Raw genomic sequence first — 17,343 nt, forward strand, 5'->3', positions numbered from 1 at the left:
TCTCTAAATAACTGATGAGAAGTATGTCAAATTCCTATTTTGAATCAACACCACATATACTTTCCTTAACTGTTAAGAGGGCCACAATTTCTGTCTAATAAAGTTAGAAATTTGAATGTGAAAGAAACCATCAAAAGAACCTGATCCCCCCTTCTCCCGTCCCCCAAACTAGTACAGTATTAAGGATGGGAAGGATTTTGGAGCTCCTGACCTATTCATCAGGTGAGAAAACCAAGACTCAAGGTCACACATCTACCACTTGACAGCACACACTAGAACTCAGGCACCCTGGCTTCTGGGCTAGTTAAAAAAGAATTAATCCATGTGGTTTTTAGGCAAGTTTCACTGATATGGCTTATTTTCCCAAATACTTCCAGGATAAGGCAGCACAAGGCAGGCAGAGGAATAGTTTCTGTCTACCATGCCAGTGAAGAATGAGATACATTCGATTGCATGGGTATATCCTTTGCCCGTCTTCTGACATTGAAGTGACCAGGGGCACCATTTGCCGTCTGGGCACACCCTACTCCAGCGTTTGTCACTGGGGAGGCTGGTTGGGCAGGGAGGGTGAGTGAGGGTTCGTGTGCATGGTCTACAGGTGTTTCCTGCTGAGTGTCTTCCAGGGCAAGGCTATCAGAGGGACAGAGAGGGTCAGTGGCCGCACCAGGCTTTGTTTGGTGAGAGCCAAGCCTCGGAGTCAGAGGGAAAAGGGGCCTAGGACACACTTGTGAGTAAAGCAAAGAGCCTGAGGATCTAAGACCAGAAGGAAGCAACCTCAGGGCATCGGGATGAGAGGAGGCCCTAAGAGCGCTGCGTTTCCTTCAACTTAGAACGTAACCGCACTAATCTCTCCCCGGCATCCCTGCAGAACAAGACTTAGATTTCAGCTTGTTATCGCTCCTTGGTCAGAAGGGTTGATCCATAGGGAGATGTGTTGTCGGCTCAGCAGAGATGCAATCAGGCCGAATAATTTCAGGAGTTTGGGAGGTGAGGGGTCAGATGTCACCGAACAGCGACAACACTGTAAAGTAGGTTTGATTTTTGTGGGAATTTTCTCTGAGCCTAAACTGTAAGAAGCCTTCGTACTATGAGGTAACACTAGGTGAATTTTTGGAAACTGTTGAGTCACTGACATTCGTGAAGACTTCGAATTTCTTTGGGCTTACTGAAAGAAATTATTTTCCTGGTTGGCCTCAATCAGTCAAACACCTGCACATCTTTGAGTCATGCCCTTGTATAACTCGAATTAAATCACAGGATTATAACAATTATAGTGAAAGGACAGCTAATTGTTGGGAAACAAATATTCCTATACATTCCAGGTTAGGCTGCTAAGAGAGAATAAAGAGTGCTGAAAACAGCGTGCTCTTGAATAGATAAAAATGTGTTCAGACCTTTCCCTAGTACGCTGAAAGCCACGTCTAACCGAAGGTGGTCTGCAACGTGCTAATCTGAGTGCTGCAGAAATCAGGATCGGTTCAAGATGACGATATTGTCTTGGTTTTAAGTCTTCTTTAGTCTTCTGCCGCACCATTCTGCTTGCTCCAGTCTCTGACTGGGACAGATGGGAGCTGGTGATGGCTTGGTGCTGGTGAATTAATGATTGTCCCCTGCCACCTCCACAACTGTAAAACCTCCAAAGCATTCAAAGGACTGGAGAACAAAATGCAGTAGTTACAAGTACCCGCATTCAAGGGGCAATTTCATCCATGTCTAGGCCAAGGACTACCTCCCCTTTCCCCCAAACAATCCCTCCCAACACAAAGAAATAATGGAACAAACAAAAAAAGAGCTAGGCAATGGAATGAAATGACACCCAGCAGTGCTGTTGGAATTATGAGAATGAGTCAGTCTAATCCTCAAACACTTCCAAGAACAATGGGGGAAAGAGTTCTGTGGGGCATTCCACCTTCATGTGCAGGAAGCGGCTGGCATGGCAGGCTCCAATCATCCGCAGATCTGTCACCTTCATCAGGAGTTTTGGCCAAAAGTGAGTCACGTGGTGTTTCCGGTAATTGATATAGTGTTCAAAGGCCAGCAGGAAACTATCTTGGTATTTTTCTATTCTCTCAACACAGGCAAGCCCTGGGCGGTCTGAGGGGAAGAAAGAAGATGGAGGTTAATTTGGAGGCAGAAATGAGGCGGCTTGCCTGGTCCAGTTCAAGCCCTTTCATGTGAAGTGGGCTGATCTGGGGACTTTCAACTCCTAGGAATGGGCATGGAGGCTATAGGAACTCTGGGGCATCAGGGACCAAGATACCAGGGAGTGGCATAACTTATATGAAGCGAGTCAATGCTTTGTTCAGATAAATGTCTCTAGTTTAGACAAATCACCTCCTTGGGTCTGAAGGGCGATGCCTCCCTCCTAGGCTACAGAAAGAGAAGCCTTGCCTAGAGAGCTGAAATACTCTGCATAATAAGGAAGGGTTTTGACAAGCATGGAAATGCAGAGAAGAGAGAGGTGTGAAAAGAGATTGCGAAGATCTCAGGAGGCCTGGATGCCAGAGGAGGAATGTCCGATGGGAAGAAATGCTGGTGAAGACAAAGCAGCACGATATCAAATTTCAGTTGTTTACCTTCCCGTCCCTTATACCTTCGGTTGCTACCGTAGCAGCCCTGGGTTGGTGGTGTCTTGGGAAATTAAAATGAAAAGAAAAGGGGACATGAGCGACGCTAGGGTCACCCTGTGCAGAGAAGAGTCACAGTGGGAAGCTGGAGCTAGAGGAGACCATGACCATGTACAGCCCAGGAAACCTCCCCAACTCTTGGGAGGACCACTGGTGTAGGAGAGGAATCAAGGCAGTTTCAAAAAAATGATAGAAGGATGTCAAAAGAAGGCTGGATGACGGGGGAATATCTAGGCTGCAAACGATTGGGTTGCAAAAGTGGGTACAGAGGGACTGTACCTCAACATAATAAAGGCCATATATGACAAGCCCACAGCTAACATCATACTAAATGATGAAAAGCTGAAAACTTTTCTTCTAAGATAGAGGACAAGGATGCCCACTCTTGCCACTTTTATTCAGCATAGGATTACCAGTCCTATCCATAGCAATTAGGCAAGAAAAAGAAATTAAAGGCATCCAAATTGGAAAGGAAAAAGTAAAACTGTCACTATTTGCAGATAACATTCCCAACTGCATCAAAAAGAATAAAATACCTAGGAATAAATTCAACCAAGGAGGTGAAAGACCTATACACTGAAAACTATAAGACACGGATGAAAGAAATTGAAGAAGACACAAATAGTGGAATAATATCCCATGCTCGTGGATTGGAAGAATTAATATTGTTAAAATGTCTATGCTACTCAAAGCAATCTGCAGATTCAATGCAAACCCTATCAAAATTCAATGGCATTTTTCACAGAAATATATTAAACAACGCCAGAATTTGTACGGAGACATAAAAGACCCCGAATAGCCAAAGCAATCTTGAGAAAGGAAAACGGAGCTGGAGGTGTCACACTCTCTGATTTACAATAATATTACAAAGTTATAGTAATCAAAACAGTATGGTATTAGCATAAAAACGGACACATAGATCAATGGAACAGAATAGAAGGCCTAGAAATAAACCCATGCATATGTGGTCAATTAGTTCACGACAGAGGAGCCAAGAATATACAACAGGGAAAGGACAGTCTCTTCAATAAATGGTGTTGGGAAAACTGGATAGCCACATGCAAAAGTATGAGACTGGACCCCTGTCTCATATCATATACAAAAATTAGCTCAAAATGGATTAAAGACTTGAATATAAGACCTGAAACCATAAAACTCCTAGAAACACATAGGTGGTAAGCTACCTGGCCTAGGTCTTGGTAACGATTTTTTGGATTTGACTCCAAAAGCAAAAATAAGCAAGGAGAACTATGTAAAACCAGAAATCTTCTGCACAGCAGAGGAAACCATCAACAAAATGAAAAGGCAACTTACTGAATGGGAGAAGATATTTTCACATCATATATCTGATAAGGGGTTAATATCCAAAAAATATAAAAAACTCATACAACTCAATAGCAAAAAGCCAACCAATCCAGCTGAAACATGGGCAGAGGATCTGAATAGACATTTTTCCAAAGAAGACATACCAGTGGCCTACAGGGACATGAAAAGAGGCCCAGCATCACTAATCATCAAGGAAATGCAAATCAAAACCACAATTAGATATCACCTCATACCTGTCAGAATGGCTATTATCAAAAAGAAAAATAACAAGGGAACGTTTATGCACTATTTTGGGGAATGTAAGTTGGTACAACCACTGTGGAAAACAGTATGGAGGTTCCTCAAAAAGTTAAAATAGAGATACCATATGACCCAACAATCCCACTTCTGGGTATTTATCTGAAGAAAACAAAATCACTAAGTCAAAGACATATCTGCACCACCCCCCCACCATGTTCTCTGAAGCATTATTACAATAGCTAAAGTGTGGAAACAACCTAAGTGTCCATTGATGGATGAATGGATAAAGAAGATGTGATTCACACACACACACACACACCCCACCCTGGAATACTATTTAGTCATAAAGAATGGAATCTTGCTATTTGCAACAATATGGATGGATCTTGAGGGTATTATGCTAAGTGAAATAAGTCAGAGAAAGACAAATACCGTATGATCACACTTATTTGTGGAATCTAAAAAACAAACAAAACCCCAGCAAGCTCATAGACACAGCAGATTGGTGGTTGCCAGAGGACGGGGGTGGGTGGGTGAGATGGGTGAAGGGGGTCAAAAGGTACAAACTTCCAGTTATAAAATAAATAAGTCATAGGGATGTAATGTACAGGTGACTATAGCTAATAATACTGTAATTGCATATTTGCAAGTTGCTAAGGGCGTAAAAGTCCTCATCGCAAGAAAAAAATGTGCAACTGTATATGGGGATGGATGTTAGCTAGACTTATTGTGGCGATCGTTTTGAAATATATACAAATATCCAATCATTATCTTGTACACCTGAAACTAATGCAATGTTATATGACAATTATACCTCAATAAAAATTAAAAAAAAAAAAAGAACCGTATAAACCCGAATGAATTCCTCATACAGCTTCAGGGAGCCCTACCATCCCCCTGCCCACTTCTCCTCAGGTTGTGGCTCTGATCAAATACATTCATGCTTCACGTGTCTAGTTATTGAAATATCTGTATTAGTAAACCTCTAAGTAGGGTTCTGCTTAATCTGAAAGGAAGAATCAGGGCTATTGTCTCAGTGCACTCTTCTGAGTTTAAACAAAATATGCTGGCTTTTGAAATCTGCTATCCAGCTCAGATTGCAGTTGGTGCATTTTAATTTCGTGTTTTCCTTCACATTTGATGCTGCTGCTCTGAGGCTCTGCTGAATCTCCCTTCTGTTCCCTGTCTCCGCTCTCTCTTTGCATGTGCCAGATAAATTCTCCACAGGATCCTGTAACTTTTGATCCAGACAGAAAATCAACATGATGTTGCCCTGCACTTACTTTGTTCCGTTTCTTTATTTTAAAGGACACCGAAGGCCAGAGACCCTAGCAGCTTCACTCGAGGTCACACAGGGAGGCCTCAGATGAGTTACACACTTTATTTCTTTAAGGACAATTCTACCGATGGGCCGAGGGCCCTGGCTTCTCACTGGCTGTCGACTGGAGACTGCCCTCGGCCTCCAGGGGCCACAAGCAGCTCCCTGTCACCTGAGCAAGGAGAGTGGTCAGAGCACATCTGCTCCCAAGAGGGACTCGCGTATGATATAATGTAACGCAGTCACATGGGTGACACTGAATTCCCCAGATTCTAAGTGGCGTAGGTCATGGGTTCTCACACACTCAACAGGAGGGGGTGAACGTCAGAAGAGGAGGAAAAGGGAAGGCCGTGCTAGAGCCTGCCCACCACACAGGGTAAGAGTATGAGTGACACCAGCCTCCTGTGCGAAACCCAGTACACACAAAACCAGAAGGGGGCAGGGTTGGTCAACCGCCTCAGGCAGGCCGGGCAGCGTCTACGGAAGGTGGACCGTTTCATGGAGTCTTTAGCACGGCTCCTCTTTTCCCTCCCCACTACACGGGGAGACTGCAGAAAGCATCAGGAGCCTGACACCCCCCTTCAGGTCCCAGGCCGTCGGCTAACCCCTGCTCGCTCGCTTGCTGGAGGGGAGCGAGACGTGATTCTGAAGCTACCGGGGGACCGGAAACTCATCAAGTGATCTGAATGCACACCAGACAAGCACGAGCTCTCTGGATGCCCAGTCTGGGCACACTCACCTGAAGACATCAGCAGGACGGCCTGAAGGAGCGCGACTTCAGTGTCATCCAGGTTGAAAGAAGACAGCGACATGCCCAGGTCGAAGATGGCGTCGGACACCACCCCGAGACCCCCGTTTTTGAGCTGGCCCCGAGTCACCGCCATCTCCCCGTTCAAGGTTAAAGTCTCACTTTCTGGGTCGTAGCGCACAGCAGCGCGAAGGGACATGATCTCCATGCAGCAGCCTTTGAGGAGGATTATCTGGTCTTCGCATGGCAGCTGAAAAGAACCAGGGCACGTCAGCAGGGAGCAGTGGCCAGTTAGGAAGCGCGCGCGGGGCCTCCAGGGCCACGGGGACGGTCCCCCGCAAGCAGCACCCGTCCTGCCCTCTGTGAGCCCGTGGCCTTCCCTTTCTGCTCGGCGGCAGACGTCCACAACCATTTTTCATACTCCAGACTGCTCATGATCTTCACCAACTTTAATCTTGGTGGTTTGCATTATATTCCAGTCACATGTGAAACTGTGCTTGTCACGGGGCTGTCTATTACACCACCAACGGAGACCTGCCTGAATGCACCCCCATTGTGGTCTGGTAGCTCTAACAGTCAACAGCTGACTCCACCGTTTAGCTGGCAACTGCCCTGCTCTGTGTTTTGAAGCAAGTTTGCTCCCTGAATCTCTTAAAAGGCCAAGAACGAGGAGGTCGCTTACAGATGCGTGTCACCCACAAGACTGAGAGATGCCCCAGCTTTGCTCAGTCACCTAGTGAGCCAGAGGTGAGACCGGAATCCAGACCTCCTGGCTCCTAGGTCGTCACGTTCTCCTCAGCACCTCAGGCACCAGAATCACTCCACATGCTGTATATTTCCGCCAGTGTCCTAATCTCATTTTAAGCTCATTTGGTTGCCCTGGTAATTAGGGTTTGTGATAATGTGATAACAACATCAATAATAAACTTAAAAAAAAAACTTTGCGAAGAAATAAAAAATGAGAGTTTGATTTTCTGGAGGGGAAGAATGTTTAAGTGCCGTTATCAAAGTAGTTCGAAAGACTATTAGCTAATGGGTGTTTTTGATGAATTGGGCATCGTGCTAAGATTCACATGCATCGCCTTGTTTAATGTTCACAGCAATGCAGTGAGGTAAATATTCTAATTCCAGTTTTACTGACAGGTGTGGAAATTCAGGCACTGAGAGATCGAGCGACATGCTAGGGAGTCCCATGAGTGTTTGTGGGTGAGGCGAGGGGTGGAAGCCAGCTCTGTCAGAATCCAAGGCCAAGAGAAGGGGAGAGCTCGCTCTTTGAAGGGCTTTGGGTGTGCGTTTCCGTAAACAACGAACATGTAATGACACGTAATTTCTATCTCTTCATTAAAGCAGGTACCAGTTCTCTTTTGGGAAATACTCTTGGCAACACTTGACTAGTTCAATTTAGGATATTATGTCAGACTGAAAGTAATACTATGAATTACCTTTAAAATACGGGATATTTCATATTTTTTACTAACTCAACCTACCCACCTTACTGTTTAATTGCTTTGCTTTCTCTGTAGAATAAAAGGCATTTTGTATTTGGTTCTGGAATCCATTCATGTGAATTCTCTCCTTCTACTCGTTAAAAAGAAAATGACTGTGATTTGCTTTTAATTAGGCTCTAATTTGTACTCCTCAGTTACATCCTTGGATTCCTGGCCCTGGGGCCTGGTAGGAAACAGGAGACCAGAGCGTAGCTAGATCCTCCACAGGCAAGTGGAAAGTTGGCTCAAGTGTGTGGACACTGGCTTAACTGCCGAGGGCAGCGGTCCTGTCTAAAGCCCCATCACTGTCACCGAGGGCTTGTTAAACACACACTGCTGGCCCTGCCGTCTCGGTGTCTGCATCCTCCGAGTTCCCAGGTGATGCCCACGCACCTGGTTCAGGGACCCCACTCTTGAGAACCACGGACATAGAGTAGCAAAGAGAAATGACTCATCAGATAAAACCATTGTTTTCTTTTTTTTAAGCTGTCACATAGTATGCAGCTAAGAGTTAAAATTTCAATACAAGCAGAATAAGGATTTGTCAAGGATCACCAACGGTTTAAAAACTAGGCCAGATGCCTCTTCCTTTAAGAGGGGTTTGCAGGATCCTGCTGAGGCCTGTTCCCGCACGTGGGCAAACAACCTCTTAGTCACCTGCCAAAAGACTTCCATTGCGAGAACGCTCCAGAAAGGGCCTGCCAGGCAGAGAGGCTCCTGGGAGAGCGTCTCTCGGGTTGATTGGCAGGGACGCCAGTGCCCTGCACTCTAACAAGTGATTCTTAGGTGCGCTTTTGGCAGCTCTGCCCGCAGTGACGTCAGATCTCTCGAAGCCCTCGGTTGGCAGGCTGGCGTAGATCTTAGCAGAAAACTATTGCGAGTGCGGTTTGAACAGCAGATGCGTCAGATTGCCTCTGGCACGGAACTCCTGGTCCCCGAGGCCACCTGGGGTCTCCGGCCCACTCGACAGGTAGCTCAGGGCCTCCACAGTTCATTTCCCTCTTTGGCGTTCCAAAGACGGTGTCAGAGGGTAAAGGCCCTCAGGAGGCCACAAACACCAGAAACGTACGCATCTCTGCTGTCAGAGTAGCCGCCCGCCCACATTTTTTTTCAGTTTGGAGACTACAAAATATCAGGGTTGAAAGAGAGATGAAATCATGACTTTGAAGCAGACGTAAATTCCTAAGGGAAACTTGAAGGGAGAAGCTCGCCGCAACTCATCCTTGAAAAGTTGCGTGCTGAGCCCTCAGCCTTGCCAAGGACATAAGTGCACGGCGTGTTTGTGGCTGGTGGTGGCGAAGGCTTCTTTTCTTTCTTTAACTGACATATCTCTCAGAGGCTGGTTTCCACGAGCTTTACGTTTTCTGAAAAACATTTTCTGGTGGGTATTCAAAGGGGAATGCAGGACTGATAGGCTAGCTCAAGTTGTAGAGCTAGCAAACAACGGAGTTCTTTCCAGACACCAGGGACTGAGAAAAGAGGGCACAGCCCGGAGAGAGAGGACCAAGAGAGGTCCAGGCAAACAAACTCAACCCAGTGCACAGGAACGAAAGATGGTACCTGGAGTCAGAGGAAGCCGGTGTCCACGGCACAGCCGCGAGAGGGTACACACTTTCTAGAGGGCAACTTGGCAACACGTATCGAGAGCCCTAAAAGGTGTAGCCAAGGTCCTTAAATTCGACTTCTAGGATTTGCCCTTAGGAAATAGGCAGCTTTGTGAACTGGGCGTAGGTACCAGGATGCTCGCTGCAGAATATTTATATTAGTGAAAAACTGGATGTGAGCTAAAGATCCTGTAACAGCAGAGAACCTAAGTTATGGGAGAGCTATTCCTTAGCATACTATGTGGTCATTAAATATTATTTTGTCTCGTGGTTACCAGTAGTGGGGAGGGGAGGGGGAGATACAACCTATTGAGTATAAGATGGCTCAGAGTGTATTGTACAACACGGGGAATAGAGCCATATTTTGTAATAACTGTAAATGGAAAGTAACCTTTAAAAATTGTATAACAATTTAAAAATTAAGTAGTTAACTGTAGAGTTAAGCAATATTATTTCATGAGAGAACACTTAAATGTTATGTTCTACAGCTGAGGGTAGAAAGTTAAGGCATTAGACACCAGGGTGCTGGCAGTGATCTGTTTCTTTATCTTGGTGCGGGTTACGCGGGTGTGTTGGGTCTGTGACAATTCGTTGACCTGCACCCTTATGATATGTGCCCCTTACTCTTTAGTAAAAATTCTGAAAAGGTAGTTTCCTAAGTAGAGCGTTCATTATGGTACAAACTATATATTCCGGATAGGTATGTGTGTGTATATATGCACGTGTGTATACACACACAGGTTTGAGAAAAGGAACTACGCTCCAAAATGTCAGCAGTTCATCGCCTGGTGGTGTTACCATGAATCGTTGCCTTTATTGTGCTGTGTCGGTCTCCAATGAATACGTATGATTTCTGTAACAGCCTCCAAAACTTTAATAGACGTTAATTTAAAAAAATGGTCAGAGGCATGGAAAAGCACACCAAATACAGATACAAGTCACAGTTCCTCGTCCAGGGCTCGCCGGCTCCCCTGGGGTGGGTACGAGTGGTCCCCACCACGCGGCTGCTGGCGGCCCGCGTGGCACCTGGCCCCCAGCACCCCGCGGCTGGGGGTGACCAGGAGGCATACACTCTGTCTCAGCGAGGCCTACGACCAGATAGATTGCTGTGTCCCGAAGCCCCCTGCTCTGTCCTTCCGGGTGTGGCTTCTGTGCAGGCTCAGAAATGGCCACGAGAAGGGTCCCTATCAGGGTCTGAGGGCTCTCAGGATCCTAGCAGGCTCCCTTGACTGCAAACTCAGATAGATGCACGTGAACTGGAGGCCACGGTGGGATGGGGTCGTTCCAGGTGAGGACACTAAGCCTCCTTCTGGGGGAGACTAGGTTCCCTGGCACTCAGGTAGCTTCCATAAGGGGCCGGGGGCAGGACGTGGCCCTCTCTGTTCGAGATCTTTCTGGGACGTCTTGGAGGTCTGAAGAGCAACAGATTGGCCCTCGGTGGGGTTTTTCGAAGGGGAAGATTCTCCGGAAAACATCATCAACCCCATTTGATTAAAAAAAAAAGATTAGCGACAGAATGGTAATGTAATAGATGAAAGAAAGCAGAATTCACAGCTGAAATTTATGGAACATTTATGACCCAGGCACTACCCATCAATTATCCCATTGAAGCCTCCTAATAGTTCTAAGAGGTAGATCTTACTCTGACTCCTATTTTAAAGATGAGATAACCAAGGTTTGAAGACATCTGATAACTAATCAAGGACGCTCGCCCCTGCAGAGCCCGTGCCCTCAGCTCCCACATGGTAGGACGGCTACAGTTGGGATGAAGTGTCCCGAGGAAAGTCTATGAGCTCTGGTGGGTGAGCTCTTCAGTGTGCCCTGAAGGTGGGGCAAGAAAGGGTGAGCTTCTAAGAGGGAAGACTTACGGAGATTTTAAGATCCTTGCTCTGTGAGGGTCATTTCACCTGTCCTTGAGGATGAAGGAACCACCACACAGCCATCTTGCTGGGATACATAGTGGAAATAATACAGCTGGAGACTCAAAAGAACCAGGGCCTCACCTTGAGTGGGTGAAAGTCATCTCTTTGATCTTAATTTTCCCCATCTGTGAAATGGGGTTAATTAGAGCTATCCTGCTGATCTGTTAGCAGGACTGGATTTAATGTGGCAAACCTGGGCGTGGCAACCGGGACATCACAGGTGCTGACTGATGGAGCGATGGCTGTCATGTTTTCCTGCGCCTGGAGCCAGGCAGGTCGAGAGGCTCTTTGTCGACCTCATGTGGACAAGCTAATGGATGACGACCCAACAGAGAAGGTGGGGAGGCGCACGAAACAGTGCATTGCCGTTCCGTACTGCCATGGCTTTCGTATGACTAAGCCCCGACTAATTAGTATTAAATTACACGTCATCGTCAGTATTCCTGGAGATCGAGGAAATGACAATGAGAAAGAATGAAGAAGGAAGAGCAATGTCCTCACCTCACAAAACATAGGCAACTTTTTGGCAAAATCCACCACTCTGGTAATTGCTGGTGTGATGATTTTTGTAAAATGGCTGAAGGCTTCCAAGTCGACCTTTCCACCTTCTGGGGCGTTTACTATTGGCGCTTGTCCAATGTCTTCTGGCTGAGGTGAGACAAAGAAAATTTAAATGGAGACATCGAAGGGATCACGGATCACGGTTCTCACGCGGCAGAAAATCTCTTCTGAACTGACATACTGTACACTTTCCGCATCTTTTGTTAACAGACCCTAGAGTTTTCACATCCTTTAGTTCTCTGATCAAAGATACCTGTCTTGGCCATTGCTTTCAAAGGCCCCCAGTGATCATGGTCACAGGATTGTTGCTGCAGAAAGAAAGAGAAAGTGAGAGAGAGAGAGAAAGAGGGAGAGAGAGAAAGAGGGAGAGAGGGAGGAACAACAGGAATGCTTCTGACCGCACACAGGTGACCTATGCTCTGGGGGCTCTGGGGGCCGTCTTCAGAGCACGGCGCACTCTGGGGGGTGCCTTTCTGTGGGAGGTGGGCACGGCGTGGGCGGGGATGGGGAGGTCTGGCCAACAGCACCCAGGGGCTTCCGATTCTTTTGCTTGGCTCGAGCCCTCCACACGCCAGCTGGAGGAGGCCTCCGCGGGCTTGGGGGAGCCCTCTGCTTCGGGTCGCCTCCAGGGACTGGGCTGTGTACGCTGGGCAAACTGGAGGGCAGAGTGGAGAATGGACTGGTACGACTTCTCTGCCCTTGTTCGCAACCATCCATCGCCTTGCTGCTCACAGGGTGGGTGTCGGCAGCTTGGGTGTCATCTGGAGACTTGCTGGAAATGCAGAATCCCAGCCCCCTCCCCAGGCCTACTGGTGCAGAAGCATCACGCGCGCAAGCCCTCAGGTGCTGTGCACGCGCCAGGCCCCCACATCCGCTGGGGCCTTCCAGCTCCTTGGCCTGCGGTCCAGTGACCGCCGTGCTGTGGCCTCTCCACTATCTGCTGTTGTCAGCACTGCTCCCTGCCAGGGACAGTCCTTCCGGTCACCCATACTGGTCCTTGTGATGACAATGACCGCCTCAGGGGGTTCTCACCCAATTCCCGGCAGGCAGGTGGGCAAAGGAGCACCCAGGGAGGTTAAAGACGGTCCCCTGAGGCCAGGACTGATTGCTGGTCTTCCAGGAAGTTTAATGGGATCAGAGGATCCTACCCTGCCCGACGGTGACCCTCTTTGCCTAGAGTCACGGTGCACATGCAGGAACCAGGCAGCAGGGTGGGAGGCACAGGAAGCGGGGCAGAGAGGGCGGCGGGTACTGGCTCTGTGAGCCTGCTGAGCTGTCACCGCTGAATGGCTGGTGAGCGCACCGCTGGTGACAAGACCGTGGCCTGCCTCTAAGGTCCCCCAGACTTTCCTGTGCGTCAGAATGACCCCCTAGACTTTCCAATTTAGTAGGTCTCTGTTAGAGAATCTGAGTTCCTAACAACTTCCCAGGGCACCGATGCTTCTGGTCTAAGCCCACACTTTGAGAACCACTGGGCTAGCACTGAGGAACCCACTTCCCATTTCTCTTCCCCCATCTCCCCTGTTACTGCTCACGTCTAAGTTTTAGCACAAAGAAAAGCAAGGATGATTCTTTCACTCTCTTGTTGCCAGGGCACCAGGGTCAACAGGAACAGCCCAGGCCCTCCAAAGTGTGGTCGAAGTTGTGGGTACAGCCTGGGGAAGGATTTTTAAATCTATTACATAACAAATTCTGGCAGCATTGACCTTTCTGGAATTCTTCTGTTTATTTTATTTTACTTTTTTTATTGTTTGTTTTGGGGGCAGTGAGTGGATGGGAAAGAAGGCTGGTTTCCGTCTTGTTTCCGAATCAATGACGGTATTTTGGGGCAACTGCTGGCATGGCAAAGCCTAGGAAGGCTACTGGTTCTCCGGGTGCAGACGGAATTGATGGAATAATCACATGTACAGCTTCTCTCACTCTCTCTCTCTCTCTGTCTCTCTGTCTTTCTCACATAGACTGAGCTAAGGGAAAAGGTACACAGAAAGTCTGGGCGTGATTCTGATACACAGTGAAGTTTGGTCACTGCTACTTCTGGCATCCTTCAGACCTCCTTGCTGGTCTTTCTAATCTCTGCCACCCCGAAATGCGGCCTGTCTCACCTGTGTGTCTACTGTACAGCTCTCTTATGAAGATCAACTGATAAAAGGAACATGGTCACACATTAAAAAGGTAGGGAGGTGTACACACACACACACACACACACACATAGGGTGAACTTTTTAAGAAATAAAAATATTTTAATAACATAACTTTGGCCTGGAATGGTCTTCAGTGGCTTACTATGGATATTAATAATTTCCATTTAATCTGTGAGTCTGTAGGGCATTTGAATCACTGTCTGTGATACCTCTAAAGGTTTGAAAAATAGGAGGGAAATTATACAAGGAAATATGACAATTTTAACTAAAATTAAATGCCCAAATGTAACAACCTCACAAGCTTTCCTGTTGATAAGTATCAGAGTAGGAAAAAAATTTACTTTTAAGCCTTTGGGTATTTAATGGAAAATACAATTGCTAGAAGTAAAACCACAGACAAAGTAGAAGCCTTCTATTACATTATTAAGCTTTCTATCCATAATAGGTCTTGGATACTAGAAAAAAACATATAGGAGCTTGGTGTGGTGTCTGCTGGTTCCGGGAGATTCGAGCTCCAGCCAGGATGATCGAGGTTGTTTGCAACGACCGTCTGGGGTGAACCTGGAGCTTTATTACCAATAGAGCAGAGTTCCTTCTCCCTGTCCTTCCCTCTTCCCCCACCCTCGCCCCCCACACTAATATGGATGCTTGTTTTTGAAAACTCATGTCAGTAAAAACTCAGAGGCTGAAAAAAGAAAATATATGAATTGACCCAAGTTAACACATCAGGAATACAATTAAAGCTGAGCTTGTTTGTGACTTCCCTGAAGGTTTTTTACCCATAAGGACAACACACTATTTGCTAAAATATTTGGAAGATGTTAAAAATAGAGTACCAATATTTGGCACAATTGAACCTACTGGATCGCTTCTTACAGCTAGTAGCCTAGAGTGCACTCCCTGAACACGTGTGCTCACACACACGCGTGTTTATGCACGAGATCGAACTCGGAGACTGAGGATAGGTGAGGCTTGCAGGCTCACCACTGGGGACTGTGGGGAAGCCTGTTTTTTGCCTCTGTGGATCAAAGTGCTTGAGCTGCTCAAAGGGGTGGGCAGGGGGCCCTAACGGACCTCCGGAGCCTGCCCTGCCTACCTCTTCCCGTCTCTGCCACAACTTCCTTCATGCTTTTCCATCTCGGGGCGGCCTTCCTCCTGGACTTCTGCTTTCTTCAAAGTCCTCACTTCTGTCTCATCTCTGCCAATTCCAAGTCCCACCCACTTGCAATTCTGTCTTCTCCTCGAAGCGCTCTCAGATGGCCTCAGTGGGAAATGATTCTACCTCATTTGAATACACCTGGTGGCCCATGTAACCACTCATCTGGCATCTAGGCACTTATTACTATTACTTTTATTGTAGTTATGCAGGTACACATCTAAGATATGAACTCGAGGTGGGGGGATATGCCTTGAGTGTCTGTCTACTGTGTAGACGGCACTGGGCCAAACGGTGGAGGATTGAGGGAGTGAATAAACCTGTGTTTATACATGCACTCAACCAATGTTTATTGAGCAACTACTATGGGGTCAGGCCTTGTTCGAGATGCTGAGGTGACAGCAATGAACAATGTATCCTCAAGGAACCTTCATACAGTGAAGGAAGACAGACAATAAATGAAAAGAATACTCTCATGGAAGAATTTTAGTTTGTGATAAGACTGGAGATGACTTAATAATACATGGGGCTCAGGAGGTAGGGTGGTCAGCCAGGCCCCTTTGAGAAGTAATGTGTGAGCTTTAACTTGCAGAATGTCAAGAAGGCAGCCTTCCACAGATGCAGAGGACATTTTCGGCAGAGGGCAAACCCAGTGCAAAGTCCCAAGGTCAGAAAGGAGGCCCGTGTGGTTAGGCCCAGAGGATGGAGGGGTGGCAAGGGTCCCATCACGATGGGCCTTCAGGGCCATGGAGGGGAGATGGGCACATCTTAAATGCCATGGGGCACCGCTGAAGGGCTTTAAACGGGAGCAGCACGATGAAATTCATGGTTCTATGTGGAGAAGGGATGTGGTTGCCGAGGAAGAGGTGGGAGAACAGCAGCAGTGGTTTGGGCAGGAGACAAAGTGGGCTGGACCACAGGGCCAGCAGGAGAGATGGAGAAAAGTGGGACTTGGGGACATACCTAGGGAGCCCAGGGCAGGGGTTTCTGATGGGCTGGAGACGGAGTGAAGGTCAATAAGGAATCCAGCACGTATCCTCTGGGGCAGTGGAGGGGGGGACCTGTAGAAGGAGAGATTCAAGGGTGTGTGCAGGTGTGGGCTTCAACCCTAGCTCAGCACTAGAGGTAGCCGGTATGACACAAATCGAGACGAACTGGGGCTTTATGCTTTGACTGTTGCATCAGAATTGTTCAAGGTGAGTAGGAAGTGCCACCAGCTGACCCCTTTGCAGGTGGCTGTCTCAGAGCTGAGGGCTTCTTGGCTGGGGTCTCTGGCACATGCAGAGGGGATGGGGCCAAACGGGACTCTTCTCTTCCTCTGAGTGATCACAGTGTGTCTCCCCGCACCTTTGTGATGGGGAACAAATGGTGATGAGAGGTCCCTGGGCCTTGGGCCTTTTCCTGGGGAAAGCAGGGACAGCATGGTACGGGTGGTGGTGCAGGGATGATGTACACTGTAACTCCGTAGGAGCTTGTTAACGACATGCCAAGCACTTCTATCTATTACTTTTACACCATTGATAAGGGCATAAAGGCAACCGAGACTTAGAGATGGGAAGTAACTTACCCAAAGTCACATAATTAAAAAGCAACAGAGGCAAGCAACAAACTCAGGCTGTCTGGTTCCAGTTTCTAGGCACATAACTACTAGACCACGCTGCCTTCTTCTGATGTAATTATAATCATTTTGGGTGACAGAAGCCTTCCTGGTTTGATTGCACCTGTTTTATGACCACACGTGGTCAAATCACCCATCCTGCATCACCCTTCTGCTTATGCCCCTTTTCTGAGGCTGTTATTGAGAATTTGTGTCATCAGGGGAAAAGTGGGGCAGGCCCACCCTGGTTCTGATGGTCACATTTGATACCTGGTGGAAAATCCACCCAAAGCCATACCTTTGCATGTGAACTAAGGGAGCAGAGTAATAAGGAGACAGACTGGGACCTGGGACCTGGGACCCTTGGCTGCAGGGCTTGCACCCGGACAGACGTCTCCTCCCACAAGAAAATACAAAGAAACTATAAGGGACTAAAAATAACTGCGTACATGTGCACCCCTGCCACTTCTGAAGAGCCGGGAGCAAAAGCACAGTACTGGGCATGCTCCTGGCACTCAGCACCACCAAGGGGTGGGCAGACCACCTAGGACATCCCTCTGGCCCCACCCCTGGCCCCGCCCCTCCCCTCCCCACATATAAAGAACCAGCTCCCCCC

General features: G+C 47.5%; 1 protein-coding gene across 2 annotated transcripts in view; it reads right to left on the minus strand.

The window, feature by feature from the left end:
- Positions 1–1,790: 1,790 nt before the first annotated feature.
- THRB (thyroid hormone receptor beta) overlaps positions 1,791–17,343 on the minus strand; it is a 307,753-nt gene continuing 292,200 nt past the window's right edge. For both annotated transcript variants that reach the window (XM_024742055.1, XM_024742054.1), the window contains 3 exons: positions 11,774–11,920; positions 6,251–6,509; positions 1,791–2,094 (listed from right to left, as the gene is read on the minus strand). In XM_024742055.1, coding sequence (XP_024597823.1) covers positions 1,853–2,094; positions 6,251–6,509; positions 11,774–11,920 — 648 coding nt within the window. In that variant the 3' untranslated portion in view covers positions 1,791–1,852. The remainder of the gene's footprint in view (positions 2,095–6,250; positions 6,510–11,773; positions 11,921–17,343) is intronic.

Source organism: Neophocaena asiaeorientalis, unplaced genomic scaffold, assembly GCF_003031525.2.
Source record: "Neophocaena asiaeorientalis asiaeorientalis breed wild unplaced genomic scaffold, Neophocaena_asiaeorientalis_V1.1 scaffold154, whole genome shotgun sequence".
NCBI lineage: Eukaryota > Metazoa > Chordata > Mammalia > Artiodactyla > Phocoenidae > Neophocaena > Neophocaena asiaeorientalis.